The 10,277-nt window shown below is 43.5% G+C and overlaps 1 protein-coding gene across 4 annotated transcripts in view; it reads left to right on the top strand.

The window, feature by feature from the left end:
* The window catches only part of LOC116843080 (cysteine-rich motor neuron 1 protein-like), a 443,717-nt gene that overhangs the window by 422,090 nt on the left and 11,350 nt on the right, over positions 1-10,277 (top strand). For all 4 annotated transcript variants that reach the window (XM_032813118.1, XM_032813116.1, XM_032813115.1 and 1 more), the window contains 2 exons: positions 6,563-6,739; positions 7,481-7,663. In XM_032813118.1, coding sequence (XP_032669009.1) covers positions 6,563-6,739; positions 7,481-7,663 — 360 coding nt within the window. The remainder of the gene's footprint in view (positions 1-6,562; positions 6,740-7,480; positions 7,664-10,277) is intronic.

Genomic DNA, 10,277 nt, shown 5'->3' with positions numbered 1-10,277 from the left:
TAGAGAGAGAGAGAGAGAGAGAGAGAGAGAGAGAGAGAGAGAGAGAGAGAGAACATCTGTACAGAACACCAAATATGCCAGACCAGGAAAAGCGTGTCGGGCGAGGGCAACGTCGTAGTGCGAAAAAACGCGTACGTGTGTGTGTGTATGTGAGAGAGCGCCTATTGCGGCCGTTCCGCATCGGAAATATTGCATTAGCCTCGAATCTGGGCTTAACCGCTAACTCTAGCATACGGAATGAACTTATTGTTGGCGCAAGGCGCTGCTGTGTATCCCAGGCCGCGCGATTTTACCAAACGACGAAGTCTGCAATGAGATTGCCCCGGTTAGCATTGTTGTCGACAATGCGATTGTTTCGCGGTGAGATGCCGTTTCTTCGTTTCCACGTGCTGGCAGACAGTGGCGTGTTGTCTTGGTCACACGTGCGTCGGCGTCGTCGTCGTCGTCGTGCAGTTATCGATTATGTTAAGCTCTTCGACGCACATAGAGAATTGTATACTGCTTTGAGTAAATATTAGTTATTTCAAATATTTCGTAATTTTTTTGCATCCGCAAATATTATAAGCTCATCATACATTAACTATCAAATCTGTTTAAGGTATATTTTGAATCAAGGTATATTTATAACTATAATCATTTAGAGAGACAATTACTATAAATTATAGTCAAGAAAACTATTTTTTAAATTAAATTTTACTATAATATTAGTAATAAATACTATAATATTAGTAATAAATTTTACTATAATATTAGTAATAAAAACCTTATATGCATTTTACCATTACCATTTTTGTGTTAGAGCAACCAGAAAATATAAAAAATAACTATAATTTTAATTATATATAGATCAACCATTGTTTCTTTTAGTATTAAAAGATAAATTCGATTTGCTTAGACTCAATTGCATAGATTCAAACCAACTTCTTTCTCGATAATATCTTATAATACCCTTGTATTATATTATAAGTTTTATAATATCCAAAGAGAATATAAGTTCTTCTTTTGAGCACACATAGTAATGAGTTTTCTCTAATTTGTGGTAAGTATATTCTGTAGAATAATCATGAGGAAGATATTCTTTACTGAAGATAACCATTACTTAAAAGATGAAAAGTAAATTGAGCAAGTGCTTTTCTTAACACTGGAATGATATTCCTTCTCTGTGTGATCCAATCTTCACCTTATCCAAAATGTCAAATAATAGAATGACTTGTTTGGGAATATTTCTATTGTCGCGTAGGGGGCAAGCATCGGCTACAAATCGATCGGAGGAATACACAGGAAACGGCTCGTGTGCAATTTCCACTATCACGGCTCATCTTGAACGAGCGCGACTTTCGCTTATTTGGCGCACGGCTCGATGCGACCCGACGATAACGCACGCCGTCGAGAATAACGTTTCTGCCTCGAGGAAGATTGTATTCCTGGCGAGGCCGGCGCGCAGCGCGCGGATTATTAATACGAAACGAGCCTTCATCAGTCATTCGTCACTGTCGAAGGAGCAGCGGGCGGCGGTCGTTGCTTCCTCGTGGCGGCCGATTCGTCTCGCGGACATCACGCCACGGCGACGTTATTTTTCGCAGGAAATTACCCACTTTCCTCTTCTCACACGCCCACGTCGTCCCGCGCGTGCGACGTGCACACACCAGCTCGTGCGCGCCGCTCAAATAAATCAACGTGCGCGTAAATCGATTGTATCGCGCTAAATCGCGACTTCGCGATGGATATTGCTTCGTTTCCCGAAACCGTGTGGCGATCGTCCATTCTCTTCTCCTTCCTCTCTCAATTTCTCTCTCGCTCTCTCGCTGATCCCTGACCTCTCTCCCGCCGCCCTCGTGTCTTATCTTTATCCTTTAAAGTTAACGTTACCGGATACTTACCGCTGTATCCAGCCCGGACATCTTTACGGCGTGATTCGCGTCGATTTACGCCCGCCCTAGGCGTGTACCTGCTTCGGGACGGAGTACCTAAAGTAGGAAAAGGGACTGATAAGAACGTCCGATTGATCCCATGGGCGACGATCCCCCGGAAAGAAAAAAAATCCCAGAGTTACGGGAATGATGAAGACGCGATCAGGGTGGAAGAGAAAGTCGACCACCGTCGAGACAAATACGACGACTCGACCCTTCCCTCTGCGAAACGTCCCTGGTTCGTTCTTTGCTATGGCCGCTGGAAATTTCTTCCGTGTTTTCCAGGACTTTATGAGCCGGTGTCGATCGAGGTGTGTATGTATACACACATATACACACAGGGTGACCCACGCCCGACAAATATTGAAACGGTAAATAGTATCCACGTACCGAAAAAATGCGAATTTTCACTTTCTAGGCTAGTTTCGCTATTCCGACTAATAATGGGGAAAGGAGCTCGCTAAATCTGATTTGATATTTTGATATGATAAACTCCTATTTCCACTTATCAGAATAGCGAAGTTAATTTAATGTATGTCCTACCGATGTCGATTAAACCTTAACTTGAGTTTCAATCTTTATCTGGACAGAGTTTGAACTCAAATTAAAATTTAATCAAGGTTGGTAGAAACGGGCATGAGAGACAAAAGTTCATATTTTTGCGGCGCTACTTTGCTCCGCCAATGAGAGCGCGCTAAGCATCAAACTTAATTAATTAATAACTTGCAAACTATTGCCTGTGTTAAAAAATGGCAAAGAACTTTTCGTTTTGATTTGATTCATCCTTCAATATCTGGTGGTTGATGTGGGACACCCTATAGATACAAAGCGCCCCGGGGAATCCTTAACGTCTTGCGATATTACTCGGATCGTGATCTACGATTCGCCCTGAGATCAAGATTTTGCAGTACACGCAACGAAACACGTGCGAGTTCACCGCCATACTTCAAATTGGAATTAAACTCAGTGATTTTTATCACGTTACACCCGATATCGTACTAAAGTCTAAGTAATGGATTGGGGCGGGCATCTTGTTGCATGACCTGCTCTGCAAGTGCGAGAAGACGTCGCTTAAAGGAAGAAAAAGACGGAATTAATTAAGCCAGGTGTTTAATTAACATCCGGCCACAAGTTTTTGCATTTTCGTCTTACTTGCCGCGAGGATTTACTCTTTGTATCCAGACCCAATTCCAGCGTTTCATTCCTGGAATTTTTCGCAACAAAAGCTCCCGATTACAGGCGCGCCCGTAATAGCCGGTGCTCACAGTTTTCCGGGCCGAGCAGTCGTGCGCAAACGGCGAACACAAACGTCGGGGTAGCGCGCGCGCTTTTCCTCAAGGCGACTTTAAGAAACCGAATTGCGAACGTTAAACCTCGGCGCCGTGACTGCGGGACGGGCGCAATAAAATCCGCCGGATATCGCCCTTCGATCGAGCCGAGAGGATATCACGGAGGTTTTCGCGGCCGTCTCGCTTTCTTGTGAGGGGAAGAGGAGGAGGAGGAGAACAGAAGAGGGAGTTGGCTTCTTAGCCCTTCCAGTTAAGGGACCTGCCGCGGCGTAACCTTTGACCGACGTTCCCTTCAGTCACGCCGCCGAAAGCCGTCGAAAACCGAAAGGCGCGTTTTATTCGCCTCTCCCCCTCCTGCCCCTCTCCCACTGGCGTATCTCGCCGGTAACGAGAACGGGACTTATCCGGGCCCGAAATCTCCGACGTGAAATTGCGAAAGCCGGACACAAAGAAGTTGCGTGCCCGGTCACCGCCGAGAGAGAGCGAGCGAGCGAGAGAGCGAGAGAGAGAGAGAGAGAGAGAGAGAGAAAGAAAGAAAGAAAGATCGTATCTCCTCGTTTCTGTCATGTCGGCCAAAAGTCAAGGAACGGGCGAATGGACGGACTGGTCGTGACGCGAAATGCATCGCGAGTGCATCATGCACCGGACGCTCCCGCGCCGTGTCGTTGATTCATCGATCTCTCTTGCCGCGAAAAATGTGCGGACTCATCCGCGGATACGAGAAGGATTGCCGCACGATCGCCAATTCTCCGACCGGCTGGGCTCGCGAAGTTAAAAAGGATCGTTTCAAATCGCCGCGTCTTCCGCGGCAGAGAGGTGAAAATGTCTTCTTGAGACGTAGACTTCATGTGGCGTAGACTTCACGAACTACCAACCCGGAGGTGCGAGCACGTGTTTGTCGTAAAAGTTTCGTAAATAGAATTAAGCTCTGTTGGCTCACGCAAATGATATTTCGAGAGCGAGTCTGCCATCTAAAATCTCAAATGGCGAACTTTTAATTAGAAAAGTCATTTATTCATCCCCTTTGGATTGCACGAGCCGCTCTCACACCGTCTCGAGGACGTATCTCGTCTTGAAAATCGTGTTTACGCGGCAGCGAAGATTTCTGATACGTTCTCGCGAGTATTTCGCGCGCGCGAACGAAAGAAATGAACGAATCTCTGGCCTCCCTTCAAAGGCTCCTTTCGCTTCGCCTGGCTTTCGCGTAAATCGCGATTCCAAAAATTTCGGAATATCGAATATATCTCGCTTGCTTCAACAGCACAGAGGAGCCGTGTCTCTTCTCGCGGATATACAAACTCGGCTTTACTGGATCTACACAAAGGGTGAGCGCTAAAGTTCTTCCGCGTCCCGACGTATATTTCTTCTACATCTAGTTTCCTGTTGCGATATCCATGTAGCTTTTTGAGAGACCGCCGATGTCGCTCACAGAGCTACAGATATTCGCAATGTTTGTCGTGTTGCCGTTCGCGTCTTTTCGCGCAGAAAGCGAACCGATAACAAAGTCGCGCGTTACAATGCACCAGCGTCACGATAACGTTGTACGAGACAATCGAAGAAATTCTGGTGTTTTTGCGAAACAACGAATGGCATCGCGCAGGAACGAACTGCGATTTGTTCGTTAATTGAAGAGTCACAATCACGGAGAGCGACGCGACGAAAATTGTCATTGCGCGACTGTTTCGCGCAGCTCGAAGTGCAGCTCTCAGCATCGTGAAGATGTGTATAGTCTATAGATAATTATTTCCAGCTGCAGTATATTTGTCGCGTGTGAAGTAACAACGATCGTGAGAACTGTTCCCACGTGATGGAGTCGCGACAATTTGCGATCAGAATACGAGTCTTTGAAGACGCCTCTGCGGCTCGGCAGCCTTTTGTGCGGCCTGGAGTTTTGACCGCGGACAATAATTGCGCGCGATTCGCTAAAAGGGAATCTCGCGAAGTGTAATGACCCTGCGAGTGCGGTTGCGTGACGAATAATATTCGTCTCAGCTTGCTTAAAAGTGCCAACGTCGGCGAGGGATTCATCGGCGCGCGATCTTACTCCGCTTTTCGTTCTTTTTACGTCTCCTCGTTGTACACCTCCTATACTTTCGAGGTTTCCGGCCTGGTATTCATCGAGCTTACTACTTCTCTCATGGCATCCCCGCAATCTACGCGGATACATACAGTGAGAGAGAAAATCTAAGAAATATAAAATACTTATTCAATGAACACTAATAGCATATTTACTTATACTACACTGAGGAAAAATATTGGAAAATTTTCTTTGTGTTATGTACAGTTTATTCACAGAAATAAACTTTATATCCCACAAATAAATTTCCAAGATTTTTGTACTAGAAACTCATTGTACTAGAAAAAAATAATTAAAAATTTATTTGTGGGATATAAAGTTTATTTCTGTGAAATAAAATTTATTTTCGTAAACTAAAGTTTATTTCTATGGAATATAAGATTTATTTCTGTGAAATAAGCTTTGTGTTTCACAAATAAATTATCAAGAGTATTTTCTTTTTAATATAAAATATTTTTTAAATAAAGAAATGTACAATTTCTTAAAAGTTTAATTTTTCATGAAAGCAATCATTTATCCTACTTAAATAAAGGAATTTAGATTTAAATAAATATGTTGTTAGTACCCAAATTCTTTATTTTCTAAATATTCTTTCTCTCAGTGTAACATAATGCGTGTCCGTGTCCTCGGGATAATCCGCCGAATAAAATAATCGATCCTCGCTGCAACCGACAAGGATATATCTCTTTTCCTTCATCATTCAGGAGTTTGTATTAATGTCGCCAGTGTGTGTTATACACTCCGTAATTCTGACTACCACCGGCTTACCGGGCAGCCGACTTTTCTTCTCTTATAGAACCACACACGCGCGGTCACATATATCAACATAATTACAGAGCGTTGCCTGTTCAGATATTAATGGCAAAAGGTTCGAGAGATTCATTAGGGTGGACAAAGTTGGAAGAGACGACTCGCAAAATTTATTTTCGAAAAATTACCGCCGCGTCGCGTTTTCGAGGATAAAAAATCAGCGAATTAGCGCGAGACATTCCAAATGTCATTATTATTAATTTATATATTATCGTTGACGATGTATACGAACCGAGGCGGAATAAACGAAGGAAAAAGAGAGAGAGAGAGAGAAAGAGAGAAAATAAGGTTTGGCACAATTTCAAGCGCGTTTACGAGGGGAATTTGAGGGAACCCCTGCAGCAGCGGGAGTTGGACGCGATATCTTTCGACGTGGAGCGCTTTTAAACGGCGCCGTCCTACGGGATATATCGCCGACCGTCTCCGGGAATTTCTGCTCCTGACGTTAATCCCGCCGGCGATTTTTCTGTTTCAAGGAGCCGCGCACGGCGCCGAGTGCCCGCAGGACAGTGTGCCGAACGAGAGCGGCGGTTGCAAATGCGCGGACTGTCCAGTCCACAAGTGCCGACCGGGTCAGCTGGCGGTGGTGGCGAAGGGAGCATTTTCCGGCACCCCCGGCGATTGCTGCCCGCGCTTCAACTGCGTGCCCTCAGGTAATGGAGTCCACATAAGCGGACCGTGTTCGCGGCGGAAAATAGTGTTTGCCGAGTGTAACGAACGACCGTGCGAAACGCGCGCGAGCTCGCGGAAAATCGGACTTGCCGCATTGGATCATGGAAATTACACGCTGCTGGAATATTATCGCGCGTTTCCGTTGATTAAAGCTTCGCGGAACTATTCGTCCCAGAGTTTCGCCACTTGTCATGTATCGAATCAGCGATAACGTTGCTCTCAGTCGAGGATTCGTGAAAAATACTTGAAAATTCATTTGTGGAAACTATTCACAGAAATAAACTATATACTATAAGTAAATTTTCAAGTATTTTTTTCTCAACACAGAGGCGTATTTCTTTATGATATCAAATGACAGAAATCCTATTTATATATCAGCTATTGTATTCAATAGAATAAAATAGAATAAAAATAGAATTTTTATTTTAAATTTTACTGAATAATTAAGTTATTTTAAAGTTCAACATATATATTTCACTCAATTTTAATGTAAAACATAAAAACCAGAAAGATCTTTGGATTTCCCACTTGAAATCACATGTTTCAAATTTTACGCTTCTGAACACCGGAACACAATTATTTTTAAAAATCGGATCTTAAAAAATTTTCTACGCGCATTCGTATCTCGAGTGAGGAATGATATAACGTCCGTGTATGTCCCTCTCTGTATTTGACGACGATGACGCGAGCTCAGAGTGTCCAAAATCGCGTCGATTCCGCAGATCATCACCGAGTCGAGTTGAGCTGCCCAGAGGATAGTGTTCTGACGGATGACGGTACCTGCAAATGCGTGCCGACGTGTCCGCCGCCCAAATGTCGACCTGATCAACGGCCGGTCGAGGTGCGGGCGGCCAAGCCTGAGACACCCGGTAGCTGCTGTCCCCTTCACGACTGCAGAGCCCTAGGTAATTACGAAAGGTCGTAATCGAGGCTGGCTCCTGTCAGCCGATAGGAACGCCGTATATCGGATCGATATCTCAGATCTGCTTTCCCGTTCTCTCTCTCTCTCTCTCAGTCTATCTCCTTTACTTATCTCTCCTTCTCGCTTCTGTACGCTCTGAAATGACCTCTCCTCTCCTCCTTCAAATGCTCGAATTGCAATCTGACGAGGCAAGCTCGTTCGCCGAGCTTGTAGCCTCGATGTATTTCAGATATCGGTCCGAAGGACCGATCGTAATCAACGCGTTTCCTATGGACGCGTATACGAATGGTGCTCCATTACCCAAAGAGAAAGAGAGAGAGGGAGATAATGTCTGATGAGAATAATGAGACGAGCGAGGAGAAGAAACGCGGACGTGAAATCATTCTCGTTCAGCGTAGAATTTTCCTTGGAAATACCCGATAAGTCCGAGAACGAAGGGCGTAACTTTGACGATGCGAACGTTAGGTGCTTGCTGACGCAACGAGCGAAAGTCGATTGACGAACACTTGGGTCTGATTTTTACAAAATCAGCCGGAGAATCAGAGGGCCGTTTCAATCGGATCGGCGTGAGCACCTGAGTTCGTAAAGCCCGGCCTGAGAAAAGTTTCGCGCGAGTTTAACAGCATTATAAATGCTAGTCGCGTGGATTGTAAGCAGAGATAATGCCCAGATGCTATATATCATCGCGAGCGGCGGTTTTTAAGTTACGACGTTTAAAGTTACATCGCCGCCCTCGCTGCGCAGAACTTTCGATCTACCTGTTGAATTTTAATGAAGTCATTCTTATCTCGCGAAATCGCGAGCGAGCGAGCGACGCGCGCGCGCACGCGCATGCGGTCGAAACTTAATAGCGTTCCGTGTCTGTTTTAAAATTTAATAACGTTCCCACCGTGAGCACCATAGGCAGCTACAAATCATGGCACTAGAAACATTATTACGGAGCGAGAGGAAAAGATTACTCTCTTCCCGACTCTTAATTCCCGACTCGATATCGATTTATTATTGCTCGATTACGCTCTCGACGTTACTCGCTATTTTTCACGCTTGTAGACGGTCAACCGTCTAGCCAACAACATTTCGAGCAGCAACTTCGGTATATATTTGGCGAACGGTAATTAGAGGAGAAGGTAGATGTATGAAGCAGAATGGTAACATAAAACAAGGCTGTCAATAACTAAAATAAACATAAACATTGATATCTTAATTATTGTGGCCATCAAAGGAATTAGACCCACGTTGTTTACAGTATCAAGTGAAGTCGCTTTGTTTTCCTATTGTTTAAAGCTTCCTTTTTCACAACGTAAGAATGTTTTCCTGGTTTAATCGACAAATCTAACATATTAACATATTAGCTAACATATTAGCTGTCGATTAGTAGGAAATTTCAAGATTGCAGAGTTTGTTATTTGGAAATATTTCTCCTACTTTGAGATTTGTTGGGTCGTTTGAAAAATGGGTGTTCAAGAGCATATGGAACACAGCGTTCCATATTACTACATTTTACGCATTTTGCGATTTTATAAGTCTAAAGAGCTTCTACATAATTTGAATTATATATATTGAGCTTAATTTTTATAGAAAAATTTTTTTATTTTTAACTTATGATTTTTACATTCAAAGAAATTCAATAAAAAATGTTATGTTAACAACTTTATAATAATAAAAAATAATCTTTTTTTTATTATCTGTTTTATATTGCCACACCATTTCCCAAAACCATACTTTTCGCACTATGTTAGTAAAAATTTTGTGCTCTTAAACGATTTATTATTTTTCCTAATATAATGATTATGAATACATAACAAGAGATATGTTTGCTAACACTTCTGACAGTTATTGATGCACCTTCTCCTCTAAGATGTTTAATTGTGTCGAAAAAAAAAGAAAAGAAAGTGTACGATGTAAAATTCATTGAAATATTTTATCGTACAGCTTTTCGCTCGATTACGTATTTAGGATCCCAGGATATCGAACTGCCTTCTATTAGATGCCGACAATTAAATAACCTTTCACATCATACGGTAAATTCGCTTTTGATCTGTGTGTGCGCGCGCGCACGCGTAACGGTATTTAAACGGCGCTGCACGACAGTTAAACAGCGTTCTACCTTGTTAACAATATTCATTACCGCCGTAGTTCGCATTATCGGTCATGCATACACGGTTGATGCCTCATCTAATTAATACGCTTTCGTCGGAAGGTACACACAATAATAAATATTGACGTAAACTCCGATGCGCGCCGCGCTACGGTAAATAGCGATACGGGCTCGGATTAAACGCCCTCTTTCTCTCCTGGCTTTCGTCTCTTTCTCTCTTTGATTTTTATTGCGAGAGCGTCTGACGATACGTTAATCGCAAAAACAAATATTTCGTGACCGATTTGCCGAACCCATCGAAGCTGTTAACGATATTTACGATCGATCCGCGCTGCGAACTTTTCACTTCCATCCGGTTAATTATTTTTTCTCCGATCTTCGCCCTCCTGTCGCCCTCTTCCTTGCCGTGGAGTATTGATTCAAGCGTGATTTTTCGCGTGGCTTTTTACGACGTTAAGAGAGAGAGAGAGAGAGAGAGAGAGAGAGAGAGAGAGAGAGA

The sequence above is a fragment of the Odontomachus brunneus genome, unplaced genomic scaffold, assembly GCF_010583005.1.
Source record: "Odontomachus brunneus isolate Ranch 3 - 2012 unplaced genomic scaffold, Obru_v1 Obru_scaffold_029, whole genome shotgun sequence".
Classification (NCBI taxonomy): domain Eukaryota; kingdom Metazoa; phylum Arthropoda; class Insecta; order Hymenoptera; family Formicidae; genus Odontomachus; species Odontomachus brunneus.
The sequence above is the reverse complement of the archived record's forward strand: the minus strand, read 5'-3'. Positions and strand labels throughout refer to the sequence as shown.